General features: G+C 44.2%; 1 protein-coding gene across 7 annotated transcripts in view; it reads right to left on the reverse strand.

The window, feature by feature from the left end:
* Positions 1 to 21,981, reverse strand: part of GAD1 (glutamate decarboxylase 1) — a 103,926-nt gene extending 81,945 nt beyond the window's left edge. For 3 of the 7 annotated variants that reach the window (XR_013217790.1, XR_013217791.1, XM_077272730.1), the window contains exons 1-2: positions 3,483 to 3,761; positions 2,397 to 2,556 (exon numbers count right to left, since the gene is read on the reverse strand). Coding sequence is in view for 4 of the 7 variants with exons in the window: in XM_077272730.1 (XP_077128845.1) it covers positions 2,397 to 2,466 (70 nt within the window). In the remaining 3 variants the exon portion in view is untranslated. Of the gene's footprint in view, positions 1 to 2,396; positions 2,557 to 3,328; positions 3,437 to 3,482; positions 3,923 to 21,410 lie in introns of those variants that run through there. The other 4 variants (XR_013217789.1, XM_077272732.1, XM_077272733.1 and 1 more) reach the window with 4 other exon arrangements.
* Between the last annotated feature and the right edge of the window lie 1,366 nt (positions 21,982 to 23,347).

Genomic DNA, 23,347 nt, shown 5'->3' on the forward strand with positions numbered 1-23,347 from the left:
AGATAAATAGATAGATAGACAGATAAATAGATAATAGATAGAAATATATATATATATATATATATATATATATATATATAGACATTAGATAGAAAGATGGATAGATAGATATTAGATAGATAGATAGATAGATGATAGAACGGCAAGTAGATAGATAGATAGATAGATAGATAGATAGATAGATAGATAGATAGATAGAAATATATATAGATATTAGATAGAAAGATGGATAATGGATGGATAAATATAGATAAGGATAGATGGATATTAGATAGATAAATAGATAATAGATAGAAATATATATATATATTAGATAGAAAGATGGATAGATAGATATTAGATAGATAGAAAGAAATATAGACTGTAAATAGACAGATAGATAATAGATAGCTAGATAATAGATAGATAGATAGATAGATAGATAGATAGATAGATAGATAGATAGATAGATGATAGATAGATAGATAGATAGATAGATATTAAATAAATTGCATATTTCTGGCTTTTCAGTTTGACAAGAAAATCCAAGGAGCTCTGTTTGTTTCAGCCAATGTGTGTATCTATGGGCATCAGTGACGTCATTTTGTACTGACGTCAGACAAGTGATTACAATATATGATCATTAGGATGATTAACTACAAATAAAGGTTTTGCGGTTCTTATTCGATCATCCGCACGCAATAATGAAATATGGACATTTAAGTCAGATTTAAAGAAATAGATTAGGTGTGTGTCTTCTAATAAAACATCCATAAAAACTATAAAGACAGAGGCTATTAGAGAATTGTTTTAATTAATTCTACCAGTACTAGTTTGGGTGGGCAGGGGGCTGTTGAACATGCAGATGTACAGAGACCAGCACTATGCCAGGGGAGGGAGGAAGGGTTTGGTTTGGGGGACAGTGATTTTCAGCATCACATGGGCAGCAAATGGAATGAAGTATCTGGGAGAAATCTATGACCCTATACAGAGAGAAATAGAGCATGTCTGCTGCAACTCCAGCAGGCAGACACACACACTGCTCAGACAGAGGCACACACTATATATACACACACATACATACAGACACATATATGGCATCCATGCATACACATAGGAATGCACAACTAATATACACAAAGATATTGCATACACATTGCAAACACGTATTAAGTACACACAAATCATATATAAGTGTATCACATACCAGCATATATAAACATACAGTGCACAGACTACACACATAAATACAAATAAAATAACAACATTTATTTAACTAAATAAAATACAATTGGATATTATAGACATACACATGTACAGACAGCACACGTATATGACATACAGACACATATAAATAAACACACAGATCGCATACACTACAATGTTTTATACACACATGCTCAACAATTTTATATATATATATATATACATATATATATATATATATATATATATATATATATATATATATATATATATATATATACACACATACACATACATAAACAGCACATATTCTCACACCACACACCCACATTTCAATCTGTTTCAAAAACTATTATTACTATTATTACATTTAAATATAAAAGAAAAAGCAATAATAATTTTCAAAACTATAGGAATGATATCAAACAATCTGCAGAAACGCTTAAATGTATCTATCTATTTATTATTTATCTATCTATCTATCTATCTATCTATCTATCTATCTATCTATCTATCTATCTATATCTATCTATCAATCAATTCATTATCTATTTATCTATCTATCTATCTATCTATCTATCTATCTATCTATCTATCTATCTATCTATCTATCTATCTAAAGGAAACCCTGGGATGACAATAAATCCTATTTCTCTGTGCTCTTTGCCTCCATCCTCTCTGGCTCCACAATAATCAGGATAATGACCCTGTGTTCATGCCTCAGAGCCTCTGCAGCCCTGTCAGGCTATGGAGTGGCTGGCAGTCTTCTCTGTCCTGTGTTCCTCTTCTTTTGTCTCTTTTCATCATGTCACATTCTGTATATGTACACATACACTGTATATATTTATATATTTGCAATTACTTTCTATGCTGACCAGATCTCATGAATCTGCATACAACAAGCTCCTTCCAGCTCCTCCAACTAAAGTATAATCCCTTAAACGCTCAACAATTTTCCCCCAAAAAGCTGCAATTATCACCAAATGCAGGTTGATTATAACAGGACTCGCTAAAAGCCTAGAAGAACCAACAAGAGGGACATGATTGAAGTGCTAATAACAGCACATTTCCTTTAATCAAGCCTGGAGATGCTTAATTGTTTCAGATGGCTCTCACATAATGCAATGCCATCTATATAGTTTTTCCTTGTTACATTAAACATTTCCATAGCTGCATTCATCTAATAAGTGCAAATAAAATGAGTCTCCTACTTGTAGGTCGCAGGTTGGATGGGTTGGTGTCCTGATTGGCACTGGAAGAAGGTGGAGAAGAAGAAGCCATTTCTCCAGTAACAAAGTCCTTTGTTTAGTTGACTTTAGTTGATAGCAGTATCTCCTTTCTGGTTGTCCAGAGGAAGCTGTGGAGATCCACCTCGAAGGAAAAAGAAAATGTACTTTATAGAGAAGAATGGCTTAGAAACGAAATCCACCTGGACTGGAATGACCTTGGAAATCTCAGAGCCTGTTGACAATGACCTGAATCCAACCTAAGCTTGAAACAGTCTCATTTGATGTGAAGTGGAGGAGAACACCAGCGTGAAGGCTACAGAAGAACACCGAGGCTATGCTGGGACTGCTAACAAAAGGGCTAGCCTAAAGTCAAATGTATCTTTAGTCCTGTTCTCTGAGGACTAGACTGGCTCAGCAGACCATGCAATCTCCTGAAATTCTATCAAGAATGTGTCAGGTCCAACCCCAGACAGCAAGGAAAATGGTGAAATGATCAAGAAAATGATTGATCCTACTGAACAGGAAACTGATTGGAGTTCTATCATCAGAATGTGTCCAATGCAAACATAATAGAATTAATCACATATGTAATGATTCTATAAGATCACATAAATGGAACCTAGTCTAAAAAATCTAATTAAGATCCAATCTAATTAAGACAAGTCTGACTTATTAGTAATGAGTGCCCCAATTCCAAAAAAAACAATGATCTATTTGTATGAGTTATCTGACCCTAAAATGATTCATTAATTGCTTCCTTTCTTGACAGTGACGTATGAAGTGAATCTATATAGTAATCTATTCCTTCTGCTACTATCACAACATCTATTCGTTCTCATTAGATCCCTAATTTCCAGAGAAATGTAACTAGCTAGAACCGAACTAAAAGCCATTGATCCTAACAGGCTGCGTACCTGGATGGAGGCAGAAGAGCGGCTGGTGTAACAGGTTACCTGGCTTTATCCATTGGGCTGGGAACAAAAGCTAAAGCTTCACATCCCCAAATAATAGAACAAGAACATGATACAATAGAATGCAGCTATAGAAAAGGAAGGAGGCGAGGCTCACCTGGTGATTGCCCACCTGCAGGGATCTGCTAGGAGTTCATCGAGATCCTAAATCTTGCAGTCTCGATCCCCAGATACAGGTGCCTTATAGGAACTCCAGGGAGAAGACTGGATGGGTGGAATCAGTAGGATGCAGGTAGGTTTAGGGATGCCCTGTCTTCTTCTCAAGTACTTGGCTATTCTCTTTTAGAGCCAGGCAAGCAGTTCATGTGTGAGCAGAGACATGAGTCAGTGCGACGCCTCCCCGAGTCCAGTGCGAGTGCAGCTCCTGCTGCTGCTGCTGCTGCTGCTGCTGGAAGCTATTAGTTGGCCACCCTCATCATCCAAAGGGCTAACGTGACTCGTATGCAGGGTCCTTGCTGCCTGCAGGTGTCCTGGGGGCTGATGAAGGAAATCTACCCTCCCCCCACCCTCCCAGACAAGATGAAGAATTTATTGCAATGCCAGAAATGTGCAGCTCAGAACCATCAATATTTTTTTTTCTTCTTCTTTCCCTATGATGTTATGGGAGGGGAGACCCATTACTGCACATTAGATTTTTGCATGTTGCTCACATTCAGCCCCATTAACCCTATAGAAATCATGATCATTTTTCCCCCCTGAAACTGTTAAATCCTTTAGTTCTAAATTTTAAAATTCTTGATAGTTATACAAACAATGTAACAGTTACATAAAAGAAGATATCAGTTTCCCTCCTGCCAACAGGTTTGATCTGTATCACCAAATGCTACCTGTGTGCCAATGTCAGTGCTGTAAAAGCTGACAATATCACTAAATGGACACAAGGGGGCGTCAGAATCCCACTAATAAAACATTGAGGCTTTTCATAGGAAGCAATGCCTGGCAGATAAATCAGACTTGGCAATTAATTATAACCAAGAGTCACATTAGTTTATTTCTTTTGTATGAAAGGAAAGTAAGCTGACACTATTCTGATGAGGGACAATAAGTCTCAGCGAGCCATACTTCTAGTTCCACATGCACTCTTCAGCAGGGTTGCCAACTTGATTTTTTTTTTATTTTTTTCTGGACGGCTTATCAAAAAATCACGGACAGACGACATTTTTTACGGACACAATGGAAAACCATAATAAATCAGCAAGATTATAAGTGATCCTTATCTACAAGCACATCATTCTGTTATCAAGACATCAGCTGCAAATTGTAAAATGATAATTACAGCAATAAAATACCTGGACAAGCTTCGATAATTTCCCAAAATTGATGTACGCATCCCATTTTTTACAGACAGAAGCAAACAGTATCCTTTTTTTTTTTTTTTTTTTAACGGACTGTACAGGAATTTCAGGATGGTTGGCAATCCTGGTCTTCAGCCACAAATATTACTAAATACTAAATTAGGTATGTTGTAAAAAAAAAAGATATGACTCCATTTATCTAGTATGTGTGATAGAAGATCTACAAATAAATGATCATATACAGTATACGGTCATTATTCTTATAGGACTATCTAAGATTTGTATGCATTGGCATTATTTCTTTGCAGATACATAACATGTCTCTGTAGGAAATGCATAGAATTAGTAACAAATAATTAATTACTAGTAAAATCCAATATATATAATTAGGAATATATATATATATATATATACATAGTATGTGCATGGTACTATAAATGGGAGTATGAGGTTCAGCACCATGGGCAGCGGCTGCATTATCCAGCCAGTCCTCTATGAGCTGCTCTATTACTTGCCCAACAATCCATAGCACCAAAAATAGGAAGAAATTCATCAGATTTATTCCTATGTATACAGACTAAAGATAGCAGTTAACCCACTGATACTATGAACTGGGCCGGGGGATATTTCAAGGAGTCCAGTTCTAGGACTTGTTCCTCTATGTTCTAAGTCATGGGTCACTTCAACCATAGTAGGGTTGTAATTCTACGTCAGCATTACAATAAATCCTGCCTGGCTGCGGATTAGGGGAAATAATAGGGTTTCAATTAGGAAAGCACTGATATCTGTAACAGATGAAGTCATCCTGAGGATGTGGCTGCAGGGATAGAATTCTAGAAGCTCTTGGAGAAGAATCGGGGGGGGGGGGGGGGGGGCGGACATCGCATCGGTGCAACCTGTTCGGCCGCTCAGGGGTCCAAGAGGTGGAGAAGATCATTTCCATCTCCAAAGCAGGTGGATCTGTGCCTTATGAGGAGCTCTTGGGCTGCAGAGGGCCCGTATATTGTTCTTTCACCGAGGTTTTTGAGAATGGTACAAGATTGGGCCAACTCTGTGCTTCAGAGAAGGATGCTTAGCAGAGATCAGAGGGGGCAGGAATGGATTATTGCACTTTAATTCTTAAGGAAATGTCTTTTTAGAGATCTATCTTGAAGAAAAACTCTGTAACATGACCCCGAGATGACAACTATGTGCTATATATAATATCTCCTTAAAGGAGTTGTCCATGACTTTTACATTGATAGCCCATCCTTAGGCTAGGTCATCAATATCTGAGTGGTGGAGATGCGACATTCCGCACTTTAATGATCAGATGTTCCCAATGCTGATGGCGGCCAGAAGTGCCCCGTTGTGTAGCTGCACAGCGCAGCGCCATTATTGGAACAGTGGCCGTGGCCAGGTACTGCACATACGCCTCATATTCAAATCAATAGGGGGCAGACGTACAGTACCAGTCTGAGGCCACTATACCATTAAAGGAGCTGTTCTGTGCAGCTCCCCAACTGACAGCTTCCAGTCCACTGCCGGATCCAGGAATGGTTGAGCAGCCGGGGTTCTGGGTGTTGCACCCCTACTCTACAGATATTGATGACCTAGTCTAAGGATAGGTCAACAATGTAATATTTTTAATTGCGGAGAAGGCTTTGTTCCAAGTGCATCTGATAGTTCTGCTCTCTCCATAACCGTGCCTTGTGTATCAGACTAATAACCTCCTGTGCAAATTCATTTTTCCCCTATGTAATAACAACTCAAGAAGACTCAAAATGTTTTATGCCTTTTTTCCATTTTCCATCCCTATAGAAAGTATAATCAATTCTTTAATTGTTGAGCAAACTCCTCGTTAGAAATTTCATGATTTTTCAGTATCTGGAAAGTTACTTGTATGCAGAGCAGGTGAACATACTGTAAAGGTAAAGGGCTTACCTAATGAAGACAGCTCCATCCAAAACCCACTATTAGGGCAGGAGAACATAATAATGGGGGGTCCTGCTGTGCAGTCTGGGATCATATAGTGGCTACTAGTGATGAGCGAACGTGCTCGGTGTACTTGGCGAGCACCGAGTATTTCCGGATTATTCGGCGGGAGCTCGGGTCTCCGCTCTGCAATTCTGGCGCTCTTTAGAGCGCCAATGACAGTGCAGGGATTGTCAGCCATGCACTGTAATGCCGCAGCCATCTTTGTTGTGGTATTACAGTGATTGGCTGGCCGCACAGCGCCATCAGGTCTATAAGAGACCTGGCGCCGCATTCTGCTCCGGACTTATCGTGTATAGAGAGAGCTGCTGCTGAGATAGGGTCAGAATCCTGCTTTTAAGAGTTAGCGTAGGTCCGCAACTAGGGCAGGACTGGGACTAAAATTCAGCCCTCGAGATACCAGAAAAAACCAGCGCACAGCCATAAGAATATGCAATTTAGAGGGTGCAAATAGCAGTAGTAGTAGTAGTGCAGTAAAAGAAACAAAAGAAAAAGACACTGCTATAAAAGAATGCACACCATGAATTTTATATGAACATACAAAACACTTTATTGGCATAAACAATAAAAACAATTAAAATCAATACGTCACTACGGACCGTCTGGACAACCGATATATATCTATATATGCACCCAATAGTATATAGCCTGTCAATAAATCACATATATTTAGGCAGTTATAATAATAGCATCCTACCTAGCGGCTCATGGGGAATCTAAATAACCACAAAAAAGCTCCCATATACATAGTGGGACATAAGTACGGGCTATAAGGGCATAGTACCCACAGCAAGATGCAACCCACCTATGTTGAGACAAGCTGAAGTGTCCAGGGGACCGAGTGGACCGTGACCCCACGCGTATCGCCTCCCGAATGAGGCTTCGTCAGGGGAAGTACCTAGCCTACCAATATAACAGTGTATATATACATGCATCATTAATGCCTTAAGCACCTACCGGTGTGTCAAAAAGTCGTAACACGGGGGCGAGGCTAGCGCATCACTCCCCGCCGGAAGTGGCATGCCCCAGAAGGCCTAGCGGTGAAAGACATAGAGCGCCTGCGCGCGTAAAAGATAGACACCAGCATAGGAATCGCGCATGCTCAGTAGAGTGCGAAGTACGGAGGAGTGTACTCAAAAGTATTAAAGAATAAAGTGCACGCCTCTCCAGTGCACGTGCATAGACCTACAATTGGATCGCGTGTGTGCCATAGAATCCAGGGAGGCATTATCAAGGATGAAACAAATAGGAAGCAACCCCCGTGAGGGATAGAATGGTGTTATGATAATACTAGATGGCAGCCCGATTCTAAAGAATCGGGAGTCTAGAATCCATATATACTTTATTTATTCAAATGTAAGAATAATACAATTAATAAATAATAGTAAGAAAGAACAAAAAATGGCTGCACTCACCAGCTCTTGACAATTCTTGACAGTACGGCACATTTCTGATTGGTCGCTCGCGGCAGGCGGCAACCAATCAGAAAAGTGCCGCGCACCACGAAGGCATATATCTTTGTCCACCCTGAGCGGGTGTAGGACGCTGGTGATGTCACTTATCTCCAGACATTATCTCCGGACAAAGCCACGGAAGTTGGCACAAATTGCCAGAAGTAGTATTCTAGGCAATTATATATTAGATTTTAATGTTATCAGTGTTTACCTTTGAACGTTTATATTGTATTGTCCTGTCACCAGCCATGTGTACGATTATCGGCCGAAAGCCTCTCTGGAACCAATAATCACCCCATGTAAGGGTATCTTTATAAGTTAAAGATTCAGAATACTATGACTTTTATCATATCCTGAACAGTCAAGTTTTTTATGAACCGTTAAGGTTTTCTGGTTGAAGTAAAAAAAACTCTGAGTGTTTACAGTTTGAAACCATAAAATGTTGAAAAATTATGTCATTCTTGAGTATATCACTCAATGGTGCTCATAAACGTGTCAAATTTGATCTATAATATACTTTAATATACGTTACTTTAATCTTTAATATACTTAAGAACAGGGCCCCAGACATCACACAGGGGGTCTGAAACACCGCACAGTGGTCCAAAATATCGCTGTGCTCTGCCTGGGGCCCCATATGCTGCCTGGGGCCCCTGTGCTCTGCCTGGGGCCCCATATGCTGCCTGGGGCCCCTTGTGCTCTGCATGGGGCCCCTGTGCTCTGCCTGGGGCCCCATGTTCTGCCTGGGGCCCCTGTGCTCTGCCTGGGGCCACTGTGCTCTGCCTGGGGCCCCATATGCTGCCTGGGGCCCCTGTGCTCTGCCTGGGGCCCCATATGCTGCCTGGGGCCCCTGTGCTCTGCCTGGGGCCCCATAGGCTGCCTGGGGCCCCTGTGCTCTACCTGGGACCACTGTGCTCTGCCTGGGGCCCCATATGCTGCCTGGGGCCCCTGTGCTCTGCCTGGGGCCCCTGTGCTCTGCCTGGGGCCCCATGTTCTGCCTGGGGCCCCTGTGCTCTGCCTGGGGCCACTGTGCTCTGCCTGGGGCCCCATGTTCTGCCTGGGGCCACTGTGCTCTGCCTGGGGCCCCATAAGCTGCCTGGGGCCCCTGTGCTCTGCCTGGGACCACTGTGCTCTGCCTGGGGCCCCATATGCTGCCTGGGGTCCCTGTGCTCTGCCTGGGGCCACTGTGCTCTGCCTGGGGCCCCATATGCTGCCTGGGGCCACTGTGCTCTGCCTGGGGCCCCATATGCTGCCTGGGGCCCCTGTGCTCTGCCTGGGGCCCCATATGCTGCCTGGGGCCCCTGTGCTCTGCCTGGGGCCCCATGTTCTGCCTGGGGCCCCTGTGCTCTGCCTGGGGCCCCTGTGCTCTGCCTGGGGCCCCATATGCTGCCTGGGGCCCCTGTGCTCTGCCTGGGGCCCCTGTGCTCTGCCTGGGGCCCCATATGCTGCCTGGGGCCCCTGTGCTCTGCCTGGGGCCCCTGTGCTCTGCCTGGGGCCCCATGTTCTGCCTGGGGCCCCTGTGCTCTGCCTGGGGCCACTGTGCTCTGCCTGGGGCCCCATATGCTGCCTTGGGCCCCTGTGCTCTGCCTGGGGCCCCATATGCTGCCTGGGGCCCCTGTGCTCTGCCTGGGGCCACTGTGCTCTGCCTGGGGCCCAATAGGCTGCCTGGGGCCCCTGTGCTCTGCCTGGGACCACTGTGCTCTGCCTGGGGCCCCATATGCTGCCTGGGGCCCCTGTGCTCTGCCTGGGGCCACTGTGCTCTGCCTGGGGCCTCATATGCTGCCTGGGGCCCCTGTGCTCTGCCTGGGTGTAGGACACTGGTGACGTCACTTATCTCCGGACATTAGCTCCGGACATTATCTCCGGACATTATCTCCGGACATTAGCTCCGGACATTAGCTCCGGACAAAGCCACGGAAGTTGGCACAAATTGCAGGAAGTAGTATTCTAGGCAATTATATATTAGATAAGATGTATTAATGCTTTAATATGGACCAAAAAGGTGTGTGGAACAACCCAACCAATGTCACAGATATCACCACACCACACACCAGGATCCACACCTACCTGCAAACACCACAACAGCTCCCCACAGGTACACATAATCACATTATCCCTGTATAGTCACGACCATATATACCCAGCACATATGAACCACATGTATACACAGTACCATCCAGGTCATGTAACCACGGCAAAGTTTCTCATATCACCCTAAAAGGGGGGGTAAAGCATACATCATACACCACTATAATTAAATGATAATATAAAGCAATCCATGTTATAAATATTTATTTATTGCTCATAATATATCAAAAATGTGAGTAAAAGTTTATAATGTACTTCTATGAACAAACGTTGTACTTCCTATGAGATAGAATTATACTGTATATAATATATACTACATTGTCCACTAAAGGTTCTAAAATGACCTAGTTATCAATTCTCTAAGACCAATACGAATAAAGGATATAGGAATAACGGGAGGGTACTTTTTAAAAGGGGGGAAAAAAAAAAAAAGGAAGGGGAGAGAAAGAAAAAGGGAAGAAAAAGAAGGCCCATATATAATGTCAGGACCAAGGGGGCTCATAAATTGAACCAACCCATCCTAACCAGAAGGCCTTGGGAATATGTGCCCAAGACGGCCCATTTGGGTCCATCCCACATATCAAAAAACACACATATTGTATCCATCCCCATGAGCCGATCAAGGTCATCTGAGTTACCCCCCATGAGCCAAAGCCAGACCATATATGACAAGATCAATGCTACAAATTCCATAAAAAGTCCTAAAGCAAAAAATCCCCAAAAAGTCCATATACAGTGTTTGCTTGGTATGTATCCTGGGGCCCATATATTTATCCATTGTTACTTCAACTCCACATGATACGAGATGTTCCAATAGTCCCATACATTTGTCCCTCATTGCTTCAACTCCACGTGATACGAGATGTTCCAATAGTCCTCCAATTCATAGTTTTAACCAAGGAAACCGGTGAATAAAAGCTCTTCATTTAGACCTGTAGGAGTGACAGATCCCAAATTAAAAATCCACCGCGATTCAACTTGAAGTAAACGTTTCTTAGGGGAGCCCCCCCTCTCTGACATAGAAACTTTTTCCAGTCCAACCACCCGTGTATTGGTTACACTGCATGAATGGTATGCTAAAAAATGGGCCGCTACCGGGGTCAGGGTCCTCCCTTTCTCAGAATCACTTCTGGCCAATTGTATTGTGGAGAAGTGTTTTTGGACCCTCCGTCTCAATTCCTGAGAGGTCTGGCCCACATAGACCATCTTGCATGGACAGATAAGGGCATAAATGACACATCTAGTCTTACAATTGATGTATCCCCCAAGCTTGTATATTGAGCCATCAATGGGGTTTTGAAAATTTTCCCTGGTTGGACCCATATGGGGACAAACATTGCAGTCTCCACAGGGAAAGGAGCCTCTAAGCCTCAATCCACGGTTAAGACGGGTGGTCTGTCGTCTATAATGGCTTTGAACCAGGAGGTCTCTCAAATTGGGTGCCCTCCTGGCTACAAGAAGAGGATGCTTACCCACAACATTGGAAGTATTCAAATCCGTGGTAAGAATACCCCAATGCCTACGTAAGATATTTCCCAATTGTGCCCAATGAGTATTATAATTAGTTATAAACCTAGGCACATTGTCCCGTACCTTACGTACCGTGTTCAATAACGATTCCTGTGTCTGGGTTCTTGCCCTCTGAAATGCCGAGGATATACACTTCTGGGGATAATTTCTCTCCTTGAACCGAGAAGTCAATGCCAGGGCCTCCGACCTGAAATCATCATCATGTGTACAGTTCCTCCTTGTTCTTAGAAACTGTCCAATAGGTACTCCCATACTGCGTGTGCTCGGGAATTATACCCAGGCGCACGCAGTGGGGTCGCTTATTCCACTTATATGTGGGCACATATGTGTCATTGTTTTTCCGATGACATATCTCGTATGTGCGCCAATTTATTCATGTATTTTGTTCTCTTATTGTGGTCATACAGACAAACTGATCAGATTGGATCTCTTATCCTGGCGGTTCTTGGCCGGGATCCCATGGGTACGCATACATATTATCATAACACCATTCTATCCCTCACGGGGGTTGCTTCCTGTTTGTTTCATCCTTGATAATGCCTCCCTGGATTCTATGGCACACACGCGATCCAATTGTAGGTCTATGCACGTGCACTGGAGCGGCGTGCACTTTATTCTTTAATACTTTTGAGTACACTCCTCCGTACTTCGCACTCTACTGAGCATGCGCGATTCCTATGCTGGTGTCTATCTTTTACGCGCGCAGGCGCTCTATGTCTTTCACCGCTAGGCCTTCTGGGGCATGCCACTTCCGGCGGGGAGTGATGTGCTAGCCTCGCCCCCGTGTTACGACTTTTTGACACACCGGTAGGTGCTTAAGGCATTAATGATGCATGTATATATACACTGTTATATTGGTAGGCTAGGTACTTCCCCTGACGAAGCCTCATTCGGGAGGCGATACGCGTGGGGTCACGGTCCACTCGGTCCCCTGGACACTTCAGCTTGTCTCAACATAGGTGGGTTGCATCTTGCTGTGGGTACTATGCCCTTATAGCCCGTACTTATGTCCCACTATGTATATGGGAGCTTTTTTGTGGTTATTTAGATTCCCCATGAGCCGCTAGGTAGGATGCTATTATTATAACTGCCTAAATATATGTGATTTATTGACAGGCTATATACTATTGGGTGCATATATAGATATATATCGGTTGTCCAGACGGTCCGTAGTGACGTATTGATTTTAATTGTTTTTATTGTTTATGCCAATAAAGTGTTTTGTATGTTCATATAAAATTCATGGTGTGCATTCTTTTATAGCAGTGTCTTTTTCTTTTGTTTCTTTTACTAAAATTCAGCCCTGGCATTTGTAGTCACACAGGCCCACTTGTCACATGGTGACTGTATAATATCTTTGTACACTTGTAGATTACAAGAAGTGAGGGGAGTGTAACACGACTATATAACATATGATCACAGCTGTATCCAGCATTACAGCTCGGTCCTATTTATTGCTTTTAGTTGCAGTACCAAGAAAAGCCGCTACTTTACCTACTGTACATAACTGGATCTCGTAGATAATGAAGGGATGAGACGACCAAAGGCTATGGAACCTTTTGGTTCCGCTGCGCAGCACGAGATCCGGTGACTCTGAAGAGCGGTGACATCAGTAACGTCACCGCTCTTCAGATATTCCGGGTCTTGCGCTGAGCTCGGCGACTGTGAAGAGCGGTATTGTTACTACGTCACCACTCTTCAGAGTCGCTGGGTCTCGCCAGGTCTGGGCTAATAGTGGGGATGTCTGATAGACACCTCTCCATTACTTACACCAGGGATTGATAGCAGCTGACATTATGCAGCTGACATCAACCCTAAAAATCATTACACATACCAGAATGAAATGCTTTGGCGGCTGGGAAAAGCAGTAGAGTTAGCGCTATTCCCAGGCGTCGGGTGCCAACTACAACTGTCATCATCCTTGCCTCGTCTCCCTGCGAAGCATTTCTGCTGTATTTACATGCGCTGATCTCAGGCCGCTAAACGAGTGTGATCGACAATACTGAAGTCGTTCGCTTGTTCCCTGGCCTCTTTACACCAACTGAGAAAGAATGAAGGGAACAGAACAATCACAATTAGATCAATCTGTCCCCATACAGTATCATGTTATCAGCAGCACAACTACAGTTTACAGCGGTGATGTGCTGCTGAGAACAAGGATTTCTGTTCCCACATAAACAATCCAATCACTCGATGAATAGGCAGCATTTTGCTTGCTTAATATAATATACCCAATAGTCCTCCATATATTATAATGTGCACCTCAGTCCTCCATATAGTATAATACACTCCTCAGTCCTCCATATAGTATAATACACTCCTCAGTCCTCCATATAGTATAATACACTCCTCCATATAGTATAATACACTCCTCATAGTTCTCCATTAGTGTTGAGCGATACCTTCCGATACTTGAAAGTATCGGTATCGGAAAGTATCGGCCGATACCGGCAAAGTATCGGATCCAATCCGATACCGATACCCGATACCAATACAAGTCAATGGGACTCAAGTATCGGACGGTATTCCTGATGGTTCCCAGGGTCTGAAGGAGAGGAAACTCTCCTTCAGGCCCTGGGATCCATATTAATGTGTAAAAGAAAGAATTAAAATAAAAAATATTGCTATACTCACCTCTCCGACGCAGCCTGGACCTCACCGAGGGAACCGGCAGCGTTGTTTGCTTAAAATTCGCGCGTTTACTTCCTTACGTGAAGTCCCGGCTTGTGATTGGTCGCGTGCCGCCCATGTGGCCGCGACGCGACCAATCACAGCAAGCCGTGACGTAATTTTAGGTCCTTCAGGATTTTAAAATTACGTTCTGGCTTGTGATTGGTCGCGTCGTGGTCACATGGGCGACGCGACGAATCACAAGCCGTGACGTCACGGGAGGCTGGACACGCGCGCATTTTAAAATGCGCGCGTGTCCTGCCTCCCGTGACGTCCCGGCTTGTGATTCGTCGCGTCGCCCATGTGACCACGACGCGACCAATCACAAGCCAGAACGTAATTTTAAAATCCTGAAGGACCTAAAATTACGTCACGGCTTGCTGTGATTGGTCGCGTCGCGGCCACATGGGCGGCACGCGACCAATCACAAGCCGGGACTTCACGTAAGGAAGTAAACGCGCGAATTTTAAGCAAACAACGCTGCCGGTTCCCTCGCTGAGGTCCAGGCTGCGTCGGAGAGGTGAGTATAGCAATATTTTTTATTTTAATTCTCTCTTTTACACATTTTTACATTAATGTTGTTTCGATACCGATACCACAAAAGTATCGGATCTCGGTATCGGAATTCCGATACCCGCAAGTATCGGCCGATACCCGATACTTGCGGTATCGGAATGCTCAACACTATTCTCCATATATTAGAATACACTGCAATTCCTCCATATAGTATAATACACTCCTCATAGTCTTCCATATATTAAAATACACTGCAATTCCTCCATATAGTATAATACACTCCTCAGTCCACCATATAGTATAATGTACTGCCACAGTCCTCCATATAGTATAATACACTCCTCAGTCCTCCAAATAGTATAATACATTCCTCATAGTGCTCCATATAGTATAATGCCCCGCCATTGTCATCCATGTATTACAATTCACTTCCCATAGTATAATGCACCCCATAGTTCTTCATATAATGTATTCTCCATAGTCCTCGATACAGTATAACGCAGCCCACATATAGTATAATGATGCCACCCCAGAGTATAATGCAGCCACCCTACAGAATATATTGTAGCCCCATTTGTATAATCTAAACCCCCAAAGAATATAATGCAGCCCCCTCATATAGTATAATGCAGCCCCTGCATATATAATATATGGTAGCCCCCTCATAGAGCATAATGCAGCCCCCCATAGAATGTAGCTTCTCCATAGAATACAATGCAGCCCTCCTCATATAGTATAATGCAGCTCCCCATAGAATATAATGCAGCCCCCTCATAGAGTATGATGCAATCACCCCTCATAGAATATAATACAGCCCCCCATAGAATATAATGTAGCCCTTCAGAGAATGTAATACAGCCCCCCAAATAATATAATACAGTCCCTCATAGAATATAATACAGCACCCCATAGAATGTAAGACAGCCCCCCATAGAATATAATACTGCCCACCTCCCTATTGAATATAATACAGACCCCCATAGAATATAATGTAGCCCCTAGAGAATGTAATACAGCCCCCATAGAATGTAATGCAGCCCTCCCCATAGAATGTAATACAGCCCCCCAAAGAATATAATACAGTCCCTCATAGAATATAATACAGCACCCCATAGAATGTAAGACAGCCCCCCCATAGAATATAATACTGCCCACCTCCCCATTGAATATAATACAGACCCCCATAGAATATAATGTAGCCCCTAGAGAATGTAATACAGCCCCCATAGAATGTAATACAGCCCTCCCCATAGAATGTAATACAGCCCGCTCCCCCCTCCACAGAATGTAATACAGCCCTCCCCATAGAATGTAAGACAGCCCCCCATAGAATGTAATGCAGCACAGCCCCCATACAATATAATACAGCACAGCCCCCATAGAATGTAATACAGCACAGCCCCCATAGAATGTAATACAGCCCTTCCTTATAGAATGTAATGCAGCCAGCCCCATAGAATGTAATGCAGCTTGGCCCCCATAGAATGTAATGCAGCACAGCCTCCATAGAATGTAATACAGCCAGCCCCCATAGAATGTAATACAGCACAGCCCCCATAGAATGTAATACAGCCAGCCCCCATAGAATGTAATACAGCACAGCCCCCATAGAATGTAATACAGCACAGCCCCCACAGAATGTAATACAGCCAGCCCCCATAGAATGTAATACAGCACAGCCCCCATAGAATGTAATACAGCACAGCCCCCATAGAAGAATGTAATACAGCAAGCCCCCATAGAATGTAATACAGCACAGCCCCCATAGAAAAATGTAATACAGCAAGCCCCCATAGAATGTAATACAGCACAGCCCCCAATAGCCCCACAATCCAGTTATCACTCATTGATATATTAAAAAAAGGCAAAAAAAAAAGCAAAACACTCTCCTCACTTCTCCTCGTGCCCCGCACTGATCCCGGCTCTGGTCTCAGCAGCTGCAGTCTGCCCACCCGACACACAGCAGGTACACGATGATAGGACGACATCGCGCACCTGCAGTGTCAGAGGCAGAACGGTGAATGATGGGAAAGGGAGCAACAGCGGACGCTCTCTCCTCCATCATTGCATTCAACTGTACCGGCGTCTATGATGCCGGTATAGTTGAATGCGGGGCCGGGAGTGTGCTGACAGCAGGGGGAGTGTGCTGACAGCGGGGGGAGTGTGCTGACAGCGGCACACTTGAGCGGCCCGATGGCCAGTCCGGCTCTGCATGGAAGTCACGCCTACGGCCGCCCCGTTCCCCAATAGACACTTCTGCAAGTTCGGCTGACACCTGCAGATCCTCGGGCGATGGTCTCTCTGTTGCCGGCGGATCTCTCTGGCACCCTCTTCCGACTAGCAAAGGCTCAGGTGCTGGCTGCTGAAATCTGACTGCTGGCCGGAGTCCTTGGGGCTGCTGCACCTGTCCAGGTGGTCTTTGTGAGGCCTGCCCCTGCACACTAGCTCTGCCGCGGGCCCAGGATCTTGCTCGTCCGCTCATCTTTTACTTAAAAAAAAAAAACAGTCACTAGTGTGTATTGTGCTTAGTTTTTAATGAGGCCTTCATCAATGTTTCCTCATTCTCCACCACTAGATCACCATGATGAACATGTTGTATGCTGCTACAGCCATTCAATTTTTGGGCAAGGGTGTCTATGATACCCATAAATAAATTTTTAAAACTGTAACCCCATGGGGAAATGTTTGTCAGCCCATGCACTTCATGTATGGGCATTACAAGTCTAGGAGACCCGCTCCTTAACATTGGGCCTAGTTTTTAATAATGAGTAAAAGCTCACAGACACAAAAAGAAGACTTAAAAATCCTCCAGAAAATTGAAAAGAATCACAGAAAAAAAAGCAGAGATGGTTACCTGCTGAAGCCTCCAAACAAATGCACTAGCAGGGCGCATCGGACCTGAATAATGATGGCAAAAAACAGGTGCAAAAAATACCGATGAAACAACCACTTTCAATCCAGTGTTGGTTGTTTGGCATTAGTGCACAAAAAGATAAGAGATAATAGTCTGTTTGTGGCATTGTTCACAAAGGCAATGCAGAGCATCTGGTTTACAGCCTATTACTAACGCACATACAGGCGGGCCGCCCAGTGCTACAAAATGCATGCTGTGTGAATAGAGGCCTACAGTTTACAGAGCCATCTTGGTCCGACTGCGCCCTGCAAGATAAAGTGCAAAAAAAACCACATATCAATGTATGTAAGGTATTAGTTTATATTGGGGCCTCAATACGTAAGCTGGCAACCCGGGTCAAGGGTCCTTACATTTTGCCAGTCCTAACGCTAAACATTGAGTAAAAGCTCACAGACACAAAAAGAGGACTTAAAAATCCTCCAGAAAATTGAAAAGAATCACAGAAAAAAAAGCAGAGATGGTTACCTGCTGAAGCCTCCAAACAAATGCACTAGCAGGGCGCATCGGACCCGAATAATGATGGCAAAAAACAGGTGCAAAAAATACCGATGAAACAACCACTTTCAATCCAGTATTGGTTGTTTGGCATTAGTGCACAAAAAGATAAGAGATAATAGTCTGTTTGTGGCATTGTTCACAAAGGCAATGCAGAGCATCTGGTTTACAGCCTATTACTAACGCACATACAGGCGGGCCGCCCAGTGCTACAAAATGCATGCTGTGTGAATAGAGGCCTACAGTTTACAGAGCCATCTTGGTCCGACTGCGCCCTGCAAGATAAAGTGCAAAAAAACCCACATATCAATGTATGTAAGGTATTAGTTTATATTGGGGCCTCAATACGTAAGCTGGCAACCCGGGTCAAGGGTCCTTACATTTTGCCAGTCCTAACGCTAAACATTGAGTAAAAGCTCACAGACACAAAAAGAGGACTTAAAAATCCTCCAGAAAATTGAAAAAAATCACAGAGAAAAAAACAGAGATGTTTACCTGCTGAAGCCTCCAAAGAAATGCACTAGCAGGGCGCATCGGACCCGATTAATGATGGCAATGTTTTTGCCATCATTAATCGGGTCCGATGCGCCCTGCTAGTGCATTTGTTTGGAGGCTTCAGCAGGTAAACATCTCTGCTTTTTTCTCTGATTTTTTTTCTAGTTTTTAATAATGCCTTCCTCCACATATCATCATTCGCCGCCACTAGAACACCATGGTGAACATGTTGTATGCTGCTACAGCCATTCAATTTTTGGGCAAGGGTGTCTATGATACCTATAAATATTTTTTAAAACTGTAACCCCTATGGGGAAATGTTTGTCAGCCAGACACACTCCTTGGTAATGGGGCAGTTTTGTTTAGGAGGCCCTCCTCCATGTTTCTTCCAAGAGGGATTGGGGTGCAAGCAAATTTGGGTCAAGGCGGCCCTTGCATTCAATGCATAAGGAAACTGTATGGCAGGACCAACTGAAGACTGTGAAGTGGGTTTTCCTGTGGCTATCAAGTACCTGGGTTCAAAGGCTTATTGGGGTGCATATGACTTGATAGCAGGCCAAGCCTTGCATTCAATGCAACATTTTTTCAGGAAGCCCTCCTGTACCTCTCGTGAAAGGGGCATTGTGGTGCGTTGTAATTCTTGGCACCCCAGCCACTCACTGCATAGGCAATAACAGCTTAGGAGACCCACTGCTTAATACTGGCCCTTTAAGAATATTAATGCCACCTGATGCCCTTCTAAAAATAGGCTTTGTGATTTTAAGAGTCCCTCCTTCAGAAATGAAACAAGATGGGTCTGCTTTAGTGATGCGCGAATATACTCGTTACTCGAGATTTCCCGAGCACGCTGGGGTGACCTCCGAGTGTTTTTTAGTGCTCGGAAATTTAGTTTTCCTCACCTCAGCTGAATGATTTACATCTGTTAGCCAGCTTGATTACATGTGGAGATTCCCTAGCAACCAGGCAACCCCCACATGTACTTATGCTGGCTAACAGATGTAAATCATTTAGCTGCGGCGATGAAAACTAAATCTCCGAGCACCAAAAAGTACTCGGAGGTCACCCGAGCGTGCTCGAGAAATCTCGAGTAACGAGTATATTCACTCATCACTAGTCTGCTTATGTGTCACACACCACATGCCCAGCTAGAGCTGTTAAACGTTACAATGACATTTCCCAGTGAATGCATTTGTATTGGTTGAAAGCAATGTTAAAGTTGAAAAACGCATCAAAAACGCTGCATGTGAACATAGCCCAAGTGGTGGAGGATCATTTGGGTCTGGGGTTAATTATTTTGCCTTATATACAAGTCTTTACCCTGGAAAGGATGTACCTTAACATATTTCCCAGCAAAATCCATTTTGGTTTCATTTTTGTATGTTTTTTGGTGCACCTGTAAAAATAGCGTGAAACTCTGACAACATTGCTTACAGCTGTGACCTAAGAGTCAGAAATGCTTCCAAAGGCGATCCCCATGATCTCCCCGTGTCACTTGAGCAGTGTTTCCATCATTTTCAGACCTTAAAAGGACCCCCGGGGGTATGGTGGTAAAAATACTCGGGTTTCCCATAGACTTACATTGGGCTCGTTGCTCAGGTGGAGGACCGGAGTATTCCAATTTGCTCGACCCGAGCAACAAGCACCCGAGCATTTTAGTGATCGCTCATCCCTAGTGGCTACAAATAAAATAATCTACTCTGGGAACTCCTTCAAGATTGTTGGAAGACCATTTCCGGTGACTACCTCTTGAAGCTCACGAAGAGAATGCCAAGAGTGTGCAAAGCAGTCATCAAAGCAAAAGGTGACTACTTCGAAGAACCTAGAATATAAGACATATTTTCAGTTGTTTCACACTTTTTTGTTAAGTATATAATTCCACATGTGTTAATTCATAGTTTTGATGCCTTCAGTGTGAATATACAATTTTCATAGTCATGAAAATACAGAAAAATCTTTAAATGAGAAGGTGTGTCCAAACTTTTGGTCTGTACGATATATATATATATATATATATATATATATATATATATATATATATATATATATATATATATATATATATATATATATATATATATATATATATATATATATATATAAAAATACATGTTCACAGCCCATAATAACAAAACTGGTTATGAAGTCTTGCCTAAAGCAAAGCAAAAATAACACATCCGGATGGCACTGGGCAAAGTGAGCCCCGCACTATCAATGGGTTACAGCTATAACACATATATATGGGCTGTGGAAGCTGAAGATTAAAGCAGTTTTTGCAAGTGACTGTCAGCTTTGGCTCAAAAATCCAGAATCTGCAGATTAAAGTCAGCAATGTCTAATCTCATACTACATATGGGACTTGCCGTAGAGGTATTTAGATTATATAATCCTTAAAGTGGCTTCAAGATGGAGTTCACAAATCATTGGTGCAATCTATGTGGCCACCCAAGGGCCCAAGAGGTAAGGGGCCCAATTTTGCACTTTTAGGACCTCTTGGACTGTAAATGCCCATATATTGCTTTTCAACAGGGGCCCTTTTCTGTCCAGTGATGGAGCTGATTTTCCAGGGACTAAACTGAAGGGTTACAATTACTTACCAAGACGTGAGCTTAGATCCGGCTTCTTTCATCAAAGGGTGCAAAGGAAACAAAGTTGTAGAGCCAGTTTTACAAAAGTTCTGCACTTTTCAGTGAATCAATGGGCACGAGCATTTTTGTGACGTCGCCAGAACAGGACCCTGAAGCCAAATATTCAGTTTTGGACGTGTTTAAATGCATCTGTCTTAAAGCTGACATTTTCTAGGTTGAAGCAGCATTCCAGAAAAATCCAGGCCAAAAATAAGTCTGTAATGCCGGTGGGTTTATACCTTGTTTCTTCGGCTTACTCTGCATGTCTCTGCTTTAACCCTTGCTCCTCTCCTCCTAATGTGCAGGGATACTGTTGTCTGTTACCTGTGTGGACGCTGCTCAGTTCCCTGCCCCGCTGCGTAGCTGCACATGTGTTGTGATGTCTTTGCTCTGCTGCATGACCACCCGCATGTGTGGTCCCTGGCTGCCGCTGTGAAAGCTATCCGTGGTTTGTGAGGAACTCTGCAGCTGGTGCATGACTTCCACGTGTGTTCAGGCTTGCAGTCCCTGCCAGGTGCCCTAAGCCACAGTTCCTGTGCTGACTGTGCTGTAATGGTTTCTGTTTGTGCTTAGGGTGTGCGCGGCCACACTTTCCCTGCTTTTATTAGGGTTTGTGTGTGCACCTGTGTTGCTTCCTCAGCCTATCACTGAGGGGCAGCTCCTATATAAACTATCTCTTTCCTGTTCGGCATGGCCAGAGCATTGCGTTGCGTTTCTGAGTCTTGCCTTGTGTGTGAGGGATCTAGCTCCCGTTCTGTCTGCAGTCTGTTCTGGGAGAGCTGAAACCTGTTTTTCCCCCTGTTCTGGGGGCAGAGTACCCAGATCCGTTAGTATCTTGTTTTTCCGCCTGCTCTGGGGGCAGAGTACCCAGATCCGTTTGTGTCTCGTTTTTTCCACCTGCTCTGGGAGCAGAGTACCCAGATCCATTTGTGTCTCATTTTTCTGCCTGTTCTGGGGGCAGAGTATCCAGATCCGCCTATCCTGGAGGCTGCATATCCAGTACCTGACCCTGTCTGAACTGTGTCCTCTGTATTGTGTTCCTGAAGTCCTTTTGTGTCTGACACCCCATACCCAGTGACTGAACTTCCTGGGCTCATCTTTTAAAGTGTTCTTGCCGAGCTTTTACTATGCTGTGCTCAGCCTGCTATGCAGTGCTAACTCTGTCCGGCCCAGGTCCAGTCCAGCAGTGTTTGCAGCATCCCGCTCGAGTTCCTTCCTAGGTCCGATGCCTGGAGCCTGACGGCCGTAGCTAGGATCCTGATGACCACTGCTGCCTGGTCCTGTGCCATCCGTGTCCCAGCCGATGACCTGGACTGCCACACCAGTGTCCCAGATGTCCTGATGTAACCGATAATCTGGGCTGCCACGCCAGTGTCCCAGATGCCTATCCGGTAGTGATGGGCAGTCCGGCTCTTTTTGGTGATCCGGCTCTCATGGCTCCGCTCACCAAAAAGAGCCGGCTCTTTCGGCTCATGAACCGGCTCTTTTTGGATCCTAAAAGGATCCCTATTGAATATCTATTCAGGGTCCGAAACTCCGCCCACCTACCGCAGAAACTCCGCCCACTTCTTTAGAGCCAATTAAATTGAAGAGTGGGCGGGGTTTTGCTCAGGTGGGTGGAGTTACACATGCCGAAGCTCGGGATTTTACGCCCAGTGAGAGCCATTCAGGAATTTTAGTGGCTCTCACTGGTGTGCCGGCTCCCATCTTTCACAGCAGGGAGCCGGCTCTTTGTGTCGGCTCGTTCGCGAACGACACATCACTACTATCCGGTGTCCCTGATGTCCTGATGTAGAGAATGACCTGGGCTGCCACGCCAGTGTCCCAGATGTCTATCCTGTGTTCTGAGGTGCAGTCTGTGTCCAGATGTCCAGCCTGTGTCCAGATGTCCAGCCTGTGTCTGATGA

Source organism: Ranitomeya variabilis, chromosome 7 (assembly GCF_051348905.1).
Source record: "Ranitomeya variabilis isolate aRanVar5 chromosome 7, aRanVar5.hap1, whole genome shotgun sequence".
Classification (NCBI taxonomy): domain Eukaryota; kingdom Metazoa; phylum Chordata; class Amphibia; order Anura; family Dendrobatidae; genus Ranitomeya; species Ranitomeya variabilis.